Source organism: Scleropages formosus, chromosome 12 (genome assembly GCF_900964775.1).
Source record: "Scleropages formosus chromosome 12, fSclFor1.1, whole genome shotgun sequence".
NCBI classification, from domain to species: Eukaryota; Metazoa; Chordata; class Actinopteri; order Osteoglossiformes; family Osteoglossidae; genus Scleropages; species Scleropages formosus.
In genome coordinates this window covers 15,280,396-15,300,501 of record NC_041817.1, presented here as the reverse complement: position 1 = coordinate 15,300,501, position 20,106 = coordinate 15,280,396, and the positions used below count along the sequence as shown (strand labels likewise).

Sequence of the window (20,106 nt, the reverse complement as noted above, 5' to 3'; positions counted from 1 at the left end):
TGGCTTTGGTAAATAAGCTCATTTCAGCACGGAGTGCTGACAATGAGTAATGGCTCTTTCCGACAAAGAACCGCCCTCACAACACAATTTCAATTACAGAGCTGCACGCTTCTCACTTTCCCCCCAGCAGAGCCACAGAGCCCAGCCTGGCTGACAGACACAGATCCCTGCTGAGCTGCCAGGTTCTGATGCACACTGACCCCTCTATTACTTCCTAAGCCAATCTAGCAGAAAAAAAATACAGCTGGCCTCTTGCAAGGCTCCCACAGATCCAAAAACCAGACTGAATAACGTCTCTGAAATGAGTATCAGCTGCTTTCCTACAGCCTTCTTCTTCCTTCATCCTGTACCTCCCTAACCCTTTTGTTTTCCCATGTCCACCTGTGCCTCCTGGGGGATCTGGCCTGCGTCGATGTGGTCAGCAATGTAGGCGGACAGGTGGCGGTCGGTAGTGAGAAGTGACTCCTGGATGAGACGCAGAGTTTTGTCATTCTTCTGCGCTGACTGCATGCTCTTCTCCAGGTCTTTCTGCCTCTGTGCCGCCTGCAACAAAAGGGAGAAAACACCCACAGCGTCACACACGGAGCTCCATCGCCCACGTGCCGTCATGCACCTGCAGACAACAAATCCATACAGCTATTGCAGCACAGCACAGACAGCAACAAAAACCACACACGGTACCACAACATAACCGCTACCCATGGCTATCCAGCATCACAGTTCAAAAACAAATGTCACCTATATGTCCCCACAAAACTCAACACGATACAAGGAAGCCATAGATGTAGCAATACTGCCATACTGTCACCTGGAAAATTCTGATAAACTCGAAATGAGACAAGACGGAACAAAAATCGTACATATGTCCCCAGCATTGCGGCTCCGTTGGACTCCGCTGGAGCTGATTGCGACCAGAAGCATGTCAGTGCTTCTCACCCTGAGCTCTGAGCCTACAGTTACATCACCATACGACCACTGACAGGAAGCTGTCAGGTTCACCAGTAATCCACACAGTAATCCGCTATTTATATATCTGGCCGACTGCAACAATCTGTTTTTAATTCTTTAAGTCCTCACACTTAGGATGGCATCGTGGTGCAGCAAGTAGAGCTGCCGTCTCACAGCACCGGGGCTGTTTGGGCGTAGGTTTGAATGCGACTCAGCCTGTGTGGAATTTGCATATTCCCCCTCTGTCTGTGTGGGTTTTCCCTGGGCATTCCAGTTTCCGCCTCCATTCCAAAAAGGAGCAGTTCAGGTGATTTGGTGATCCTAAATTGAACTTAGCGTGTCAACGAGTGACTGAGTGTGAGTGGCTACCCTACGATGGACTGGCCTTGTGCCCAGTAATTCTGAGAGAGGCTGTGGACTGCTGTGACCCTGACCAGAGGTTAGCAAAAGTGCATAAGTCTACACACCTAACAGAGCTCTCCCTAAAGGAAAGTTGGCCCTGTACAAGGCAGGTCAATATTGCAAGATTCATAGGAACAATTGTTTGGATGGACTGAACGAGCATTCATTTCCTGCGTACCCTTATTCCTACAATTTCTTTTCCCCAAATATTCAGGTGGAATGACAAATACCCATCATAAACTCATCATTTATACTAAGTGTAAAAAGGTAGAATTTTCCTAAGCAATCCACATCAGTTCTCACCTGCTGCATTAACTCGTCCCAACGTGTGTTAAAGGCACCCAGCTTTTGGTTGATGAGCTCATCCAGTACACCTCCATCCATGAGGGTCTGAGCCAGCTCACGGATCTGGTTCCGATTGTCTTCTGGGTGGCAAAGCAAGCTCTCCAAAGACTGAGAAGAGAAAGACAGATTTTGGATATGTTAAGTGAAGTGTGAGGGATGTCAGAAAGGCAACTTCAGGCTGCAGAAGTCCAAAATGGGAAAAATAAGTACTTTACATACTAGAATGAGTCCATAAAGAGCTTCAAATATAGGGTGTACTGGTAATACACTGGCTCCTCACCTTACAAACAGTTTTAACCTGAATTCTCTGTGTAATTTGCTTTGTTCGTAACTCCAAAGTGACTGTTGCCACTAATGAGCAATGACTAAAACTTTACAGACGTCCCTCACGTTATCTGCAGGTGCAGGTTTGGGCCTGTAAAACCTCAGAAATTACCAGGAGGGGAAAAAAAAAAAAAAAAAAACACATTTAGTACAAACTATTGGTCACAAAGACTATTTTGGTCTGTTGACTGATTCATCCCATACATGTGTGGAATATTTAGTACTTGTTACTGATCAGTAACACTCAGGAACACCAGACAGGAGCTGTAAACACTAGAAGTGATTTGAATTAATCCAACGTCACATTCCAGTCCTGTTTTGGGTGCGTTTTAGTACCATCTATCAACTGGATTCTGAACACAGGTTGCATCTGGTCCACAAAAAAATAAAGCTTAGGAAAGTTACTGGTGAAGAAAATTCAATTAAAGTTAACTGGATAATATTTATATCTTCAAAAATTACAGACTCAACCACTGGTAATACGTGGAGACAGAGAATCACCAAGTCAACATGAGTCGATACAAGGGTATACACATTGTGTACACGTATACATCAAAGCCAGCATACGGGCACAACTGAATGGTGTCTGCATGGTGTTGGACATGGCCACAACACAATAAGCTTGGTATAGGAGAAGAACCGTTTTAATAAATGGGTACGGCAAGTTCAGCTGCAAAGGTTAAAAGTGAGTTGACACAGCCTACTCCACAGGTACAGTGCTTATAAGAGACTCACGTCCAGTGCTTCAGAGATCTCCTCAGCTTCTCCTTGAATATTCTCAGTCTCATTCAGCTTCTTCTCCAGCTGGTCAAGCCAGCCATTCTCCAGCCCCAGGTAGGAAAGCAGTTCACACCAGCATGCCCAGACCTCCTGCAATACGGCAGAAGAACGAGGATACTTTATGGTCCAATGTGCAGAGGACAGAATTTTTGCCAAAGCACATCTTTCTACCAGCCAAAACATACTCCATATGCATATGGATGCCACGGCAGCATCTGTGAAATTAAAGAAGCCATAAAATCATAAATACAGGCAGTCCCTGGGTTACGAACGTCCAACTTACGTACAACCCATAAAACCCCCCTCCTTACTGACCGAAAGTTAATTTTTCTGTCACCCATAAGTAACAATCAAATATAAAAAATTTGAGTTACATACAATGATTCGTAATAACAAACGGGCGCTACTTTGCGATGCGCATCAAAACATTGCGTGTCTACAGCGGTTTGTCGGCTTGTGGGCGGGGTGCATGAGCCCAAGGTAGGACAGACTTCCTTCTTTTCCCGTTAACAGTGTCTCGTGTGTTACTGTATTTGTCTTTAACTTTTTTGTTTTTATCCTCCTAACCATGGCACCAAAGCATAAATGTGATGCAAGTGATGGTGATGCATCAAAGACAAGGGAAACGATCACGATTGAAACTAAAGTGGAAATAATAAAGCAAAAGGTGAAATGCCAACGAACAATGGAAAAGCAAACAAAGTTTATTTAATGTTTTGCACATGTGTGCGCAGACACTTTCTGTCTCTTGCTTCCTCTGTCTCTCTCTCTCTATTATAAATACTATAGTTGTCATGACCACGCCCCGCACCTCAACCAGCAGCTTCAGTCGGACCACTCAGCTATAAAAGACACTTCTCTACCTCTTCCCAGTGGCGGAATATCACCCGACACAACCCCCCCTCTACGTTATCAAACCTAGCTCGCTTTGCTCTTCCAAATCCTGTCCCTCATTATTCCACAGTCCCGCTCCACGTCTCTTTGATAACGACCACCCGTCTTGTCCCTCGACCACAATTTCGAATCCTCGTCTCTGTTAGTTTGTCGATCGACCGACTATTCGCTCGACCCCAACCACGAGAACATATCTAGGCCTTTGATTCTGAATAAACGATCCTGCACTTGGATCCCGCTTCCTCCGTGTCCTCTGTTCATCATGACCATGGTAACATTATCTCTTTCTATGTCTCTCTCTATTATAAAAACTGTAGTTACTATTATTAATATTATTACTGTATTGTTATATTAAAGATGTTTTAGTGTATCCAGAAGTGTTTCTTTAATGTTTTGCTGTTCCGACTTACATCAAAATCCGACTTAAAGACAGACAGAGGAACGGAACTCGTTCATAATCCGGGAATTTCCTGTAAAGGGGCAGTTGTGACCAGGATCTCTGTGCCTGTATGCTTTGGCTAAAAGGTCCACATTACCTCTAAGGTTTTGCACTTCCCATCGAGACGGCTGCAGAGCCGCTGGTAGTTTGTGGTCAGGACGTGAAGCTCGGCCTTCAAGGCCTCATGGGCAGCTGGGGGGGCCTTGGCGATAAAGCTGTTCACAGAGTCCGTCAGCAGCTTGACCTTCACCTCCTTCTGGTGGACCTCCTCCTGGGCCCTCTAGGAGGCGGAGAGAAAGGGCCGCTGAATCACACATGACACAGATGTCACATTATACAGTTCTGACACTGACATGATACTTATCACACTTTCTGAAAATGTGAAGTTAACCGTGGCTAGTCTGACATTCAGGTGTCAATGGATGCAAGAAAATTAAATAACCATTGCTGCCATTAGTAAAAAAAAAAAAAAAAAAAAAAAAAAAAACTGCTCCAGAATGCATGCTTCTCTTATACATGTTTTCATGAACTGACTTTTATGTTATGATATTATGATGTGACCACTTGAAGGTGTTATGATGTAACTACATGACGCGATGATGTTTGTTTGGGTAGCTAACGCAGCTGCTGTGGTTACTTTTTAATCTGCATGAACAAATCCACTTATTTCACATGGATAATTTCAGCTCAACAAGGGCTGCAGCAGGAATGACACATGAATACTGAAAAACACAATATAAACACATTACAGAAAATCTGTTTCTGTGTTGAGTTCATGTATAATAAAGTATACAGTTGAGGCAATACTTTGTTAGGGGAGAAAATATAGGTCCCTGGCTCTGACCGTCTGCCCAAATTTAGTCCAGAATGGCTTGGTCCTCAGGAGGTAGAGGTCAGCAACATACAGACCTTCAGCTCTTCCACAGCTTTGCACAGCTCCTCAGGAGTTTTATACTGGAAGTCCCGCTCCAGAAAGTCCTCCTCGGCCTGTGTGATCCACTCCTGCATCTCAGAGAGATCTTTCCGCAGGCTCACGGTCTTGTCCAGACCTCCCTTCAGGGCAGACTTCTTTGCATAGGCCTGTTGGAGACATCACTGCGAGTGTTCTCTCACAAGAAGACCAGCACACTGGCACCTTCTGCATGTTGTACGAATAATCTAAACAAAGCAGAGTGATGAAGGACCTGTTTGCAAATGTTCTCCCACTGGGCATTGAGTTCAGCAATCTCTTTCTGCAACTTGCTGGCAAAAGCTGGCTCCGCCTCCTTCTTCAGGGTGTGGCCTACTTCATTGATGCCGTTCAGGCTTGGCTGGATGGTGTGGATGTCATTCACCAAGGCCTGAAACATGCAAAGAATGACATCCATGTTCGCACAGTGAAGAGCAGTGCATGGAAATCAACGAAACACTCCATCCAGGAGTGAAGTGATTAAGAGGGACATGAGACATTTAGTTTTGTTTGCACCCTATGCCCTGATGCAGCTGTTCTCTCTCCCTGAGCTGCCCTCACCGTGCACTGCTCCAGCTGTTTCTCCAGCGCCTCTGAGTCACCTAGGGCTGGCCACTCTTCATTCAGAAACACGTCCACCTCCACCATCCACTTGCGCAGCGTCTTCGTGTCATTCTGAAGAGCAAACGGCAGGGAACGAGAGCGGGGGGACCAGTCAATATTTCTGAACCGGCCGAACCTCGTACATCAAACATGTGTATTCCTCAGATTCCAGCCAACACACTGATGTCATCAGACCACCCTGCTTTATCTGCGCTCAACCTGACCTTTACCTCCACTGCACTGCACAGATAGCCATATACTCTGCAGCACAGAGATAAGGGAAACAATTGAGAGGATCGAAGGATGGGGCAAAAAAGCTTGTCAACTTTGTTATAAACCAAATCAAGATGTGGCAGAATTTATCTTTATAAAGTTTCTTAACACAATAAATGCTCAGGAAAACATTAAGTATCTTTCAGGCACCTTTTTAATTTACAAGGAAAAAAAAAAAAAAAACTTTGAAAGTCATAAGTTGTTTTAATCCCCTATGCAAGGAGTTCCACACGTCAACTTTAATTTAGAAAGTAGTTTGCTTACGCTCTGAGCACACGACATTGCAAGGCTTCTCCCTCACACTTCCGTCACTGGCATTATTAAAGCTTAGCAAATTATATTCCTTGAGTGTATGAAGTTGATACTCACTGGCTTTTCAACTCTAGTTGCTCAGTACCCAACCCTTCTTTCTTACATTCAGATCTGTCCCGCCTCCAGGAACCTCTGTAACCCTTCCAGACTGCTGCTCTTCAATTTCAGTGTTCCTACTGACACTATGCTCCTGTAGGTTCCCACTTAATACCAGATCTGTCCCCTTCACCACCACCTGCTTCACAAACCTCATCCACACCTTCTTGTTTCCTGCTTGAACTGCTGTTATTTCCTGATCGCTGTTCTATCAGCCTGGGCCAGGAAATCTCTGCCTGTCATTCAGAGCAGCGCTGCCAATCTGTTACTCATCGTTGTCTGCTTTGGCGAGTCCCCATCTCTCCTTTCTTCTCCCTTCCAGCTGGCTCCCAGTCACAGAGGGCGCCCATTCCAGAAACCCAGAGCTGGCTTTCTGCTCTAAGCTTCTCCTTTCAGACCTTGCTTACAAGTCAATACCCTTTGCTTTTCAGTAACAACATGGCTTGCATCCCCTTCTTTCTCTATTATCCTGGACTCTGGTTTACCTGCTTCTCTGATCTTAACCTTGTCATAACAGAGCTTCTTATATTAGCTTGCTCTTTCATTTATATCCTAAAGCATAACCTTTAAAATATTAAACTGTTCTTGACAGGATCATCTTGACAAACTAATAGATACTAGTGATTCACCAATGTATATTTTGTAACATTGCATTACCAAGCTGGGGAAATGTTGGGTAAGACAGAAGAATGTGAATCAAAAACATTTGCTAGTAGCTGGTACAATTTAATCCATTAATAACAACAGGGACAGCTAGTAGTATAGTGGTTAGAGCAACTCCCTTTAGCTCAAAAAGTTACAGGTTCAATCCTGACCTCAGCTGTAGTACTCTTAAGCAAGGTACTTCCCCTACATTGCTTCAGTAAAATTACCCAGCTGTGCAAATGGGTGAATAACTATAACCTTAACACTGTAAGTTGCTTTGGAGAAAAGTGTCTGATAAATGTAATAATACCATATATTGTCAGATCCTAATATTTTGCATACGTTCAAGTGGCTCTGAATAACAGTTACATGTAAAAAATATGCAATGATCAAAAATGGTAAAGCCAATTAAGTCAACAAAGCAAATCACTTTTGTTTGTTCTTGTTTTACCTTATTTGTTATGTTACTCTTGCCAGCTGGACATACTTTGATTATTTTACATATTTATGAGGCACTTCTCGGTTCTCTACAGAGAGAAAAGTTCTCTATATACAGAACCGTTCACTTTTTTGTTGTCTCCAGGCAAACGGACACAGGCATAAAAAGGCCACAGTACCTGGAACTGCTGTAGTTTGCTCATCAGGTCCTGCAGCTTCTGTATCTGCTCTGCCAGCTGCACCGACAGCTTTCTCCACCGCAGCAAGATGGCATCAAGCTCTGAGCGGTACTTATGGCTGATCTCGTGGGGAGCCTTTTGGCACACCTGCTCCACTGTGACTGTCAGGTAGTCCAGACTGCTCTGGTGCTCCTGCAGGGATACCTGAAGAGCCTGTAGAAAGACACACAGACATTGGGTGGAGTGGAGGACAGGGGTGCTTGAAGGCCTCATTGTTGACATATCAGAAACTCAGAAGCTTCACAGAGACAGATGAAGATGACAGTTCACAAGACACAAACACACAGATTCCACTAGCTCTTCACTCATAAATAGACCTTACATTCTTCTGATCACATATGTGTAGTTGTGAACCAGCAGAGAGCCTTTGTAAGGTTGCTTATTCATGAAAAGACACAAGTCACATTGAAAGTCTCGCACATAAACAGACCTTGAGGTCTTTGAGTCTCTGCTCCATGATCGGGTATTCGGTGACAGCGGTAGAAGGGATGGACACTTTGGCCTCACATTGCTGCATCCAAACAAGTAGCCTACTGGTTGTCTCCTTGTAACGGACTGGTGGTAGGCTCTCCTGGACTACACAGAGGGAGATGGCTGTGTAAATTGTGTGCATACCAGAGTTCTTTAAATACTTCAAAAGTGTTAGAAAAAGTATTGTTTCCCAAGAAGCTCCTGGGTATGGGTCAGGCTGTTGAAGAAAAAGGAGAAATTCTTAAAAAACAAATACATACAAATAATCTGCAGCTGAAGAAAAGTTGTTATAACCTCAAGGAAGAGGAATGCAATGGTCAGAATCTTGAATGTGACACACGTCAGCAGCTGTACAAATGAGTTAACAGTGACAGACTGACGACTCCCCACAGAAAAAGAGGTAGCAGGGAGAGCAGCAGTTAAGGATATAACCTTTCATCCAGAAGGTTGCCAGAAGAGCCATTGTTGTAAGGTACATCATTTGAATTGTTTTGGTAAAAAATCAATCTATTTAAAAGGCACGAATTTTACAGTTCCCCTAGAGTCTGTTTTGGAGACCTACTGAGAGAACTGTCCTCTTCCAGAAAACATGCATAACACCATTGCGATATTTCAAGCAAAAATGCTTTCTTCAGGAAACGCAATAAAAATTAATGCTGGGTAAAGAGAAACTGAAACAGCACATGCATCTTTAGTAGCAGCAACATGGTGAGCACACAATATGAGGGGCCTGAAGCCCAGAGTCTGCAGCAGCTTGTAGCAGAGTGAAGGACACAAAGCACCTCACTCACAGCTCTCCCTCACCTGATATGGAAAGTATAGAATTTCCATGATATTGCTACAATTTGGGATAATTTCAGTTATTGTTCTGCATGTTTTATATTAATTGTCTCTCACAAGGGCCATTTACTTTGAGAAGCAGATCAAAATGTGCCATGAAATTCTTGCACTATCTCCAGTTCTCTATTTATGAATGTGTCGATTTCTGCGTCAAGGTTTTCATTAAAGACGTGGTAAAGTACTGTAATGTTTTCAAATTCTGAGACAAGAAGTAACTGAATTTTATATATCTAAAACAGAGAAATTTTCTATGTAAGAACATTAATGTGTACCTGAAGAATGGGAAGGCTATGCACTTATGATTACTTGCTCAAAAGTGATAAATGTATGCTTTGTCAGTGATCTTCTAACTGGTCCTTAATGAAATCATTAACATTTACCATCAGACAACAAAAGTCACAGTAATCAATGGGTATCAATAAAATCTCTGAAAAACATAAGATGTATCTTACCTTAGCTGCTGCACAAAAGTCACACTGCTGAAGGTCACACTGCAGCTGGCTACAGCTCCTCCCAAACCACAACCATCCTGCAGTCGCTCCACATGAAGTGAGGCAAACACACAGGCGAACCCTCCTCTCACGTGTCACCCAGCCCAAGCAACATGCCCTAACACCCCCCTCCTCCCAATGAGGGATATATAAAGACCTCAAACTTCACTCCTCATTACCATCAACATCTCAATACCCCTAGCTCTACCGTGAAGCAAATGAGATTGAAAACAAGTATAAATGCATAAACGATCATCAACCAACAGACACATACTTATTGTAAAGGCCCACAAAGCAAAGACATATACTTGTTATTTTGTTAAAAAACACAGGGTCATGGGAATGCAAGCACAGTATCCTACTGGCAGAAAAGTCATAAACACAACTACACACCCTACAGTGACGAAGTGACAGCTGAATGGCATCTTCAAATGCAAGACACGAACATGGAGACCGCAGACCCCAAGACTCTCGCATGAGTAACTAATTAGCCCTACACCTGATCCTCATGACATTGGATACAGCTGGCGTTTCTCCTCATTCCATAACCTGGGGACAGTCCAGAACAATGCTACTTACACCATGAATTAAAATCTCATTGAGGAGAACAAAACAAGCACATGTCCTCGAAGTCTCAAAGCCTGTTTAAGCCAAACAAAGACCCAGAGCAGTCTAATCTTTTAATAGACCTAATCCTGGTCACACTAACTTAGTCTCTCCAGCTCCAGATACACTATGCTAACTCAATCATGGTGCATATTCATTATTAAATAACTGTTACCAATTTATATACACATTCAAGCAATTCAGATTAGCTCAGGAGCACTATTTCAGTTCTGGCTCCAGTGTGGCAGAATTACATCCCTCTCTCACTCAGAATTGCTGAATCCCTCTCAACATTCAAGAAGTATCTCAGAACACATCTCTGTACTCAGTTCTCATTAGACTAATTTCTCCCCTGGTCTTAAATGTTCTATAAACCTGTACTATACTATCTTTTTAAAAAAAATGTACATGCAGGTACTCATGTAATGTATAGTAATGTATAATAGTTTATACCATGGTATGAGACAAATTGACTGTACTCAAGAATCATGTGTCCAGGTCTCTTTGTCTCTTGGTGTATTGCGGCTTTTGTGATGTTTTTTGAGATAAACGTCGTTTGAGAAAAGCGTCTGCTAAATGAATAAATGTAAATGTAGTACAACAGGGTCTTTCAAAAGATGCGAACTGTCAGGGCAACCCTGGCAACCATGTTTTTCCAAGTGGTCTTCTTCCATATGCTTTTATTTCACAGAAAGCCCAGTGGGCCACCCCAGTTACTCACCCAGCTGCAGCTGTTTCAGGCGGGCCTGGAGGTCCTCCAACACCTGGTGGTAGTGATCTGTCAGCGACCGGATGTCAGCATCGAAAAAGACAGGAGCGTCCTCCTTCTCCTGCAGCTCCTTTGCCTGTTCTTTCAACTGCTTCACCTGGGGCTGCAGAGCTGAGAAACGGGTCACCTCGTCCTTGGGAGAGCAAAACACAAAGAGGACAGGAGAAAAACAGAAGGTGGGGCAGAAAAAGAGAGAGCAGATGAACACAAAAACTGAAGCGTAGTGAGCATTCTTCTCTGCAAGGGGAGAAAAACAAAACCCACAGCGAGAAACTAATAACAATTTGGTGAAGAATTGAATGAACTTGAATTAGTGAAGCATTCAATTGCCTCAACAGGCAGTGAGGTGTGGAGTCCACTTTGATGAAGATACTAGAACAAGAGACAACCATCCAATGGAGAGACCAAACAGCTAATACTGACAGCTGTCTGACAATAGCAACAAACTTCAAAAATAAAGAGTCTCAATCCTTCTAGCCATGACATTCTACTAAAAGCAGACTCTGTCCTTCCAAAAGACAGCAAAAACCATTGTTTGGTTAATTGGTCCATGGGGACAGTATTATTAATCCTGCACCCACTGTCTCCTAATCATGGATAATAGAAAAACGAAAGTAACAGCGGTGCTGGTGTGTCAGCTTATCAGAACGTGGGACTTTCATCGGCACTGTTTAATTAGCTTCATTCCCTTTATTTGATTAGAGTTTATGGAGTGACACACGAGAGCCTCTGGCTGGACTATAGCATTTTTTTATTATCTGTTTTTCTGAGCAAACAATAGGAAACGGTTAAGAAATAGGTATGAGGTACAAGGTGGCTTAGTGTTTGAGACTAGGCAACTGTAAATTAAATATAGCCATCTTGAGTCCCAAAAGGGGCCCTACTGTGGAACATTACTGGAAGGTACAGCACTTCATCTGAATTAGATCATGGAATTAATATTTAGCACTATAAATCTGTTCATTTGTGAGTTGCTTTGTTTCTCAATTCTTCGGCAAAGTGACAAAAAAAATAAAACGATCAGTACTTCATTGGATTTGATTTTGCCCTGGGGTGGAGTAAAGTCACAGATGCTTTCCAGGTACTTTGGGCAACGAGATCATATCATCCACTGCAATCTCCTAGTGCTTCACCTTCTCACTGGAAACTTGGCCTCCCCTGATGCATATACTTCTAAATGAACTGTTAGCATAGTTTTCTTTGCACACTGCAGTGGTTATGAGGTTCTGAACTGTCTGAAATCTTTACACAAAAGCATGACAATAGCAACATGGTTAAACTGATTACGTCACACACATCAAATCTGGACTGTATCGCTTGTGATTTCAGAGTTTCACTTTGATTTTACAGTCCTCACAGCCCCAACATCTGCTCATCCTACCTAGGCATTCAATTACATCATGAAGTGCAAATAACACCGAGAAACATACACATTGACACAGAGAGCAATTTAACGCTGACAGACTGACACCCAGTGTAACACAACACAACACTTAGGGGCACACCAGATGAGGGGCGTCTACCTTGCAGCGCTCCAGCTGAACCCGCAGCGGCTCCGGCTCAGACGCGGGCGGCTGCTGGCCCTTCAACCAGTTCTCAGCAGTTACTACGGCCTGCTCCAGCTGCTGGAACTGGTTATAGAAGGCCAGCACCTTAGTCTGGTAGGCCAGCCAAGAGAGCCTCTCGTCGAGCAAGGCACAAAACTCCACCCAGCGGCTGTTAAGCTGCTCCGCAGCCTGCTGGATATCGTCCGCCTTCAGACCCTCTACAGAGAATAATTCAGAGTAACTACACTGGCTCTCTAAAAGACGTAACATTGAGTAACTAGACAAGGCCAATGTAAGATGTAACATCAAGTAGTGAGTCAGGTGCATGTAAGATGCAGCACTGAGCAACAAGACCAGGCCTCTGTAATATGTAATGCTACAAAACTAGACTAGATCTCTGCTAGGTAAGATGTAACACCAAGCAATTACATCACGCCCATGTATGATGTTAGACTGAGTAACTATTTCGGCCCTGTGTAGGAAATATCACACAGCAAGTACACCATGGGATACAATAAAGAGCACTCAACCAAGTCCGTTTGAGAATAAAGCAAATATCATTGATGAAATGCTGAAAATGTGAAAAGTGCAGCTAAGGAGACAGCAAAGGACACAGGAGCCGTTATGGGGACAACAGCAGAGACAGAGACAAGGGTAGCCATGGCAACAGTCAGAGGACAGGCACATGTGTTGCCATGGGTACAGGAAGGAGGTATGTTTACCACTGGCCAGCTGATCCACCAGGGCCTGTGCTGAACGACTGGCTTCCAGCAGCTTCCTCATCTTCTCTGGCTTCTCCCGCTCTATCGCCTAGCAGAGAGGGAAAGAGCGAGGGAGAGAAGGAGTAAAGAAAAAAGTGAACAATTTGTGTGCTGTGTAATGCAAGGCATGCTTTTTGAGATTAGTCAGTTGAGTGACTGATTAATTATTTAACTAACTGTGGCTCATTCAATGCACTTTATTTGCCACTGTATTCAATCGTGAAAGCTGTTTTGAATATAATCATCTTTATAATGTAATGGTATACATCAGAGACAGTGTGTGGCTGATCTGTGACAAAATCACGTAGAGGTGTAGCGGCAATGTAACGGCACATGGCTGAGCATGAAGAATACGACGAAGAGATTTAAATGTATGAATATATTTGTGGGGGATATGATGTGAAAGGATGCTGACGTATGGCACACTGAGAAGTGGTGAGGATTACCAGCACTTTCTCTTGCAGTTCTGACACACTGCCCTCTTTGCGGGACACGTTGAACTCGGGGCTCTGGAGGATGGCCTCAGACCGCGTCATGAAGCTGTGTAACTCGGTGAAATCCACATCCAACCTTTAGGGGAAATAAAGGAACAATGCCGCTGAGGGTACAACCCACCCCTCACCTCCCTCTCAGACTCTTAACACACCTCTGCATCCCACAAGTCCACACGAGAACACCTCTGCACAATTCCCAGTGACAGTGTTCAGCCTTCAGCGTATTTGAGATACATTTGAAGGAAAAAGAACTACAGCAACACATCCAACACAATTACATGTACCATTAAGATGTTTATATCATATTCATCACTTTATAGTCTGACAGAAATTACATAACACTACACATGCACAGTAGCAAATCACTTGTAACACTGTCAGCTATAGAGAATTTTTCAAAAACGGCAACTGCCGTGTCAGCACTGAAGAATAGAACTGAGTCAGCCTTGAGCTCCCACATGAGGGTTTGAGTCTTATTTGTTTCACTTTTTATCTCCTGCATCCATTTATTCTCCTCCTGTGTCCCAGGGTTCAAAGTCAGACCTCTAATCGCTTTACAGTTGGCACTGTGACATTTCCTTCCACTGCAGAGTGCAGCCGGTCCAGCCCAAGCCCACCTGAGGCAGACCCACCTCTTTCGGAACTCGGAATCTACAACAATCTGCCTCTTCTTCTGGGGGGGTGGAGGAGGCGCCTCCTCCTTCACATGCGTCCCTGTAACCTGCCCCCGTGTGGTCACCTTAGTCACCGTTGACAACACGGTGGTTTTTGTCTGTTCCGTCTGTGACGTGGCAGCAGTCAGGGAAATCTGGGGACAGCGCAAATGTGACCATGAACACCGTGTGCATGAAAATGAGCTGCAGCTGAGACACAAGCTTTCCTTCTGTTTGGTAAGAATTTGCAAGTCCTCAGGCTGTTAACATGTGATCAGCATCATGGTTAAACAGTGGCCCAGTTGTGCTGGTCCAAGAAACAACACCTGAGGTCATTACAGCTTTTTTTATTTGTACACTATCTGTCTAATAGGATTGATTGATATGTTCTGAGATTGACTAAACAGCCCGTATCCCATGTGTGCTGCAGCTGTGGAGTCAAGGTCAAGGCCTTGTAACCGTACACCAGTAATAGGACTAATTTCTGTATATTTCTTCAGTTGTTAGGCCCAGTTATTTAATCCCTGTTTTGAGATTACACTCAATCCCAAAACAAAGATGCACAACTGAATTTTGTGTGTAGCTTGAGAAAAGTGGTCAAGTATTTTGAAAATGTTTAAATCAAGTATATAGAACAGAGACAAAAGAATTTGCAGGGAATAAAGCTATGGCTCCTGCCTTGAAGATGTCAAAAAATTTGTGGCTGCATGTCTCTGAGAAGTTTTTTGACAACTACAAGAAGTATATCGAGTATGAAGGAAAGCAATTTGAAAAGGAAAAGGTCAACTCAGCGAAATCAGATGCAGAATTACAGGTTTAGTCTCAAAACTTTTCCATCAGCCTATGTCTCTATATAAGTATCTCCAACAGAAATGAGATTCAAAGATGAGCAATGTTCTTAATTTACAATTCCTACAGACATCAAGCCCATACACAATTTTCAATGAAAGCCTCACTGAAAACTGAAAGCGCTCTCTATGTGAAAACACAGCAGCATTTTACCTGGGAGCTGTTCTTCTCCAGTGCTTGGACCAAGCTTTCCCAACGCTGGGCTAAATTCTCAAGCCGCGCCTCCAGCTTGTGGGCTAGATCTTTGTTCTTGACACTGGACAGCAGGTCCTGGCTGAGGGAGCACAGTCTGTCCATTGTCTGCTTCTTCACCTCCAATTCGCCCTTGACAATCTAAAAGGCAAGGAATGCCAGCAAGTTTCTATAGTGTACTTGCAGCAGCCTAAGCCACTCCCCCAACCGATGACCGCACTTGAACAAAGGTTTACTGAAGAAAACAAGGAGATGTGGCCCTTTAACACTGACTGATAACTCTTTTTAAGAGGTGATTGTGGGGCTAGATTAGAGAGCTGACTGCTTTTGTGAGTCTGAGTAGTCCTTTTCTATTGTGCTTGGAAAAGACCCAGAAGGACTTTTCATTGCTTTGTAACTGATCCAAAGGCATTTTTCTTTTTCACAGTATTTATCTGATATACTGTCGCTGATTTTTTTGTTTAATATGGGGCCAGTCCAAATTTAAAACCCATTTGTCCATCCTCCTTCAACTCGCGCCTTATCATTCCTGACCTCGGCACACCTCATTATGTCACAACATCAGTTTACCTTTCATCTGATTAATTCATCACTGCATCCTACATCTTGCAAGATCAATCACAACCTGCTCCTTAAGAAAAAAATAATCTAGTACTCTGTTATTCAATATACATTTCCTAAAAAGGCTGACACAACAACAGGACCTCCAGTGATGACAATCTTTATATGAGCTTCCTCACCTATCCTCAGATCCCACAGTTTTTCTCAGCCCGACCGAATGTCCCAAAACCTCACTAAAGACCATCACTGGTTGTAGCTTCTTAATAGTTCAATTGAAGCCGTCCACTATTACTCACCGCAAGCTTTCTCAGGTTGGCCACCATCTCACTTTGGTCTTTGAAGCCACTGCACTGGATTGTGCGCACAAGATCCTCCTTCTCACTAAGCCAAGAGTCAAACAGACACTGAGAGACAGAGACAAGAAAAACAAGTGTTTTCTTAGGAGAGCCAAGGCTATGGAAATGCATAACAAAAGGTTAATGGTGGTGAGTATACATTTTCATATGATGACGGAAAATGTAATGTATGAAAAGTACATTTAACTGATGTAGATGCAAGCATTATATTCTTTGGTAAGGTAAATGTGCATTTCTCATTTAATAAGGCAAGCAGACGTGTAAAAAAGAGCCAAACATAAGAAAGAAATGGTGAGCAAAGGAAAAATAGAATTTATGATGTATCACTGTACAAAAATAACTGATTTCATGTTAAAAATAACACAGTAATTACATTTACACAGAATTTAATCTATTACTGGGGTGTTCAGAATCTTAGCTTTTGTTCCATTGGTCATCCATACTGATGCAAAGAATATTAGGTCTTCACAATGAAACTTATAAAAGAAGAAGTTTATTCTGATGTGCAGCTAAAAGAAAATGTCAGAATTTAACTGTCTGGTCCTTTACCAGTGTTATGCAGAGAAGATGTAATATACAGTAGGCCACACTCAAACTGATTTTTAAAAACCTGATGTGCATCCAAAGAATAGTTTTTATTAACGACTCCAAAGATTTCTGGTTATAATAAGAGGGACAGTTTCCATTCCAGCTGGTGGGTATCACCAGTCTTTTCGAAAAAATATGACAAACACATATCCTTCCTGATTGCTGGGAGCATTGCACACGATGCAATTTTATGATCATCCACTGCAGGCTAGTGACTTTCCAGTTTTTAGCTTTCTTAGCCCAGGGTTGTTAATGAAATGACAATTTCAAAGTGACTTAAAGTGGACCTAGAGCAAACCTCAAGTATGCCACTCCGGATTCTTGCGTCTTCAAACTTATCAGTTTACTTTCTTTGAATGAAAAATGAAAGTAAGATGGCTGCAGTCAGACCTCTGTACAACAATCCAAAGTTTGGGTGTAATGTGACAACTATAATCCTGTCTCAAACATTTATTTTCTATTAAAAATTAGTATCTGATTAATTTTTTGTGACCACTTGTCTGAAACGCAGAAGCATGGAGTGCGAGGAGGGGTACATCCTGGACAGGACACCAATCCATCACACATTCAGTCTCACACAATTGTGCACTACAGGCAATTCAGTCACCAGTTCACCTGAAACAAATGTCTTTGGACTGTGGACAGAAACTAGGGCACCTGGAGGAAGTGAATATGAGCACAAAGAACCCACACAGACTGAATCTGTCTCAAGCCCAGATTTTAACCCACAGCCCCAATGTTGTCAGGCGTTTGCACTATCCTAAATGCCACTGTCCTACCTACAAAAATATACATGTCCACAAATATTAGAGAAATTTCACTCTGGTTTTTACCCTAGTTGCAGCACCAGAACTAAAACTGCATTAGCCATCAATCACACTTACATTTACCCGTTTAGTTGGAGATAATAATGGTCTACTGTGAGCCTCTCATGCAAGTACTTCTACTATACCACTGCTTCTAGACCATAGTGCTGTTTTTGATAGTATTATTCTTACCAATCTCAACAAAAGATGGATTCCTGTGATGGACTGTCTGAAAGCACTTTTAAGATGCTTGCCTAGTATTGAGATAATTGTAAAACTGCTCCCCACTGACATCATCAGTTAAACAGAGTTCCACAGGGGTCAGTGCTGGGATCTATACTCTTCTCTCTTTGTATGATACCTGAACAAAAAATTGAGGCATAAAACTAATTTTAATTTCTGCTGATGATACACAAAATCTATTTATTGATACAAACAAATGACACCATGACTGTAGCTGTCACAGCAAACTGCTCACTTGAGGTAAAGAAAAATTAAGAAATGCTGTCTCTAAAATGAAAAATAAATCAGAAGTCTTGTTACCTGAAGAAAATAAGGCAAATATTACTTTACTGGTAATACATATTAATTTTAAGGTTTTAAACTTCACTTTTGCATACTAAATTAGAACCTCAAGCACCATTGCTGGAAGGGATATGTCTTTAATTACTTATGCTAATTCTCTACCTAAGATATGCTATTCTCCAGATAAGGAACGTTGCAAAAGAAGGACAGTTGCTTTCTGTGCAAGACATGGAAGAATAAGAGAATACATCTCACAAGATGATTGCAATGCCTTACACTTAGGGAGTCTAAACAGCACTCCTGCTACGTTATAAATTCAGAATGCTACAGCAAGATTTATTACAAGATAACAGGTTCCAGAATTTATTAACACACTACACCAATACTTATGTCCCTGCATTCCCTCCCAGAAAGGTTCAGGACAGAATTTAAAATTTGAATCTTTACATACAGACCCCGAAGGGGTTAGACTCTACATACAATGCTGTCCGTTAAGTATTTGAACATTGACTTTTTTTTTTTGGCTTTGCGGTGCAACACTGGATTTGAAATAAAAGGATTGCTGAGGTTAAAGTGCACACTATCATCTTTAATTTGAGGGTACATCTATACTAGGGACTACAGCCTTTTTTACACATAGTACTCCCATTTTAACACACCAAAAGTAATTGAACAAATTAACATAATCTTGAAAAAATGGTCATGTTTAGTACGTCGTTGCAAATCCTTTTCATTTGATTAGATCTGGAAATCTGCTATCCATAGACATAACCAGATGACACATATCATCTCTTGTGATGCTCCGCCAGTCCTGTAATGCAGCTGTCTATGGTCTCTGCTAATTCTGGTGGTTTTTTGCCTTTAGTCTTGTCTTCACTAACTGAAGCATATACTTAGTGGGATTCAGGTCAAGTGACTGCCTTGGTCACTATCTGGCCCTTAAAAACTTGTAGTTTCTTCCGGGGCACTAATGGAGTACCCTTAGTTGTGTCATTATCCTTACTGACTGCGTTGTATATGCCGTAACACATTTTTATGTATAAGCTAGAACGATCTCTTCTATCACAAAAAACAAACACTTTCTTCTTGATTCCTGGAATAAATTCTGACCTCTAAAACTCAGTTATGAAGCCCCTCAACTGTGGGACAGCGAAAAATACAGTGGATGGTATGATGCATCATTCAGTAAATTCACATGTAGACATGAGGTCCTCTGGGTAAAGCTCTTGGTCCATGCTGCCATGTAGCTGTGACAATTTGTAGTAATCATACTTATCTGTCATTCCACTCTCAAACTGTCACAGCATATCCAAGGTCAACCTGGCTAAGTTAAGACCTGCAAGTTTTTCCACACTTGGTCTTCCAGACCAACTGAATATCACCTGCTAACCAGACAGAGGGAGTCTGGACAATCATCTCACTGCTCTAGAAACTCCTTAAAAAATGGTAGTGTGCAGTGTTAGCATGCCAGGAGAGGCTGGGGTGGCCATTTTACCCTGAATCCCCAGAGGTTTTTTTTGTGTCCTATCCCAAATTATGAAGTGTCAATTCTTCTCCTCTGGTGTCTTCTGGCTTTCTTGCACACCTGTTGTTTTGTATTTTTACTAATAATTATACTTGTTTCACGTCATTCTGTATTTTTGTACAAACCAAAGCAAAACGCTTTAAGGCAAAATGTAGTGTGGTAAATATATCTAAATAATCTGAATTGAACTGAGCTGATGTCTTCCCACAGTTCTTTACGGACTTTAAAATTGACTGCTGAATTGTAGAAAGAGAGTGATGGAATAAGTGATGGAATAAGGAAGCGGTACACTAAAATCTTGGGCAATCAGTAGACTTTGATCACAAAGTAACAGAAAAAGATCAGAAGTAACGCCAAGGAATAACAACTGGTGGCAAAGAACTTG

General features: G+C 42.4%; 1 protein-coding gene across 4 annotated transcripts in view; it reads right to left on the bottom strand.

Annotated features, from left to right (window-relative positions):
* The window catches only part of dmd (dystrophin), a 205,817-nt gene that overhangs the window by 75,096 nt on the left and 110,615 nt on the right, over positions 1-20,106 (bottom strand). For all 4 annotated transcript variants that reach the window (XR_003798034.1, XM_029256738.1, XM_029256737.1 and 1 more), the window contains exons 15-30: positions 16,218-16,325; positions 15,322-15,501; positions 14,299-14,474; positions 13,619-13,742; positions 13,134-13,221; positions 12,388-12,629; positions 10,817-10,997; positions 8,118-8,263; positions 7,628-7,840; positions 5,643-5,756; positions 5,317-5,472; positions 5,042-5,212; positions 4,230-4,412; positions 2,755-2,889; positions 1,654-1,803; positions 382-543 (exon numbers count right to left, since the gene is read on the bottom strand). Coding sequence is in view for 3 of the 4 variants with exons in the window: in XM_029256738.1 (XP_029112571.1) it covers positions 382-543; positions 1,654-1,803; positions 2,755-2,889; positions 4,230-4,412; positions 5,042-5,212; positions 5,317-5,472; positions 5,643-5,756; positions 7,628-7,840; positions 8,118-8,263; positions 10,817-10,997; positions 12,388-12,629; positions 13,134-13,221; positions 13,619-13,742; positions 14,299-14,474; positions 15,322-15,501; positions 16,218-16,325 (2,529 nt within the window). In the remaining variant the exon portion in view is untranslated. The remainder of the gene's footprint in view (positions 1-381; positions 544-1,653; positions 1,804-2,754; positions 2,890-4,229; positions 4,413-5,041; positions 5,213-5,316; positions 5,473-5,642; positions 5,757-7,627; positions 7,841-8,117; positions 8,264-10,816; positions 10,998-12,387; positions 12,630-13,133; positions 13,222-13,618; positions 13,743-14,298; positions 14,475-15,321; positions 15,502-16,217; positions 16,326-20,106) is intronic.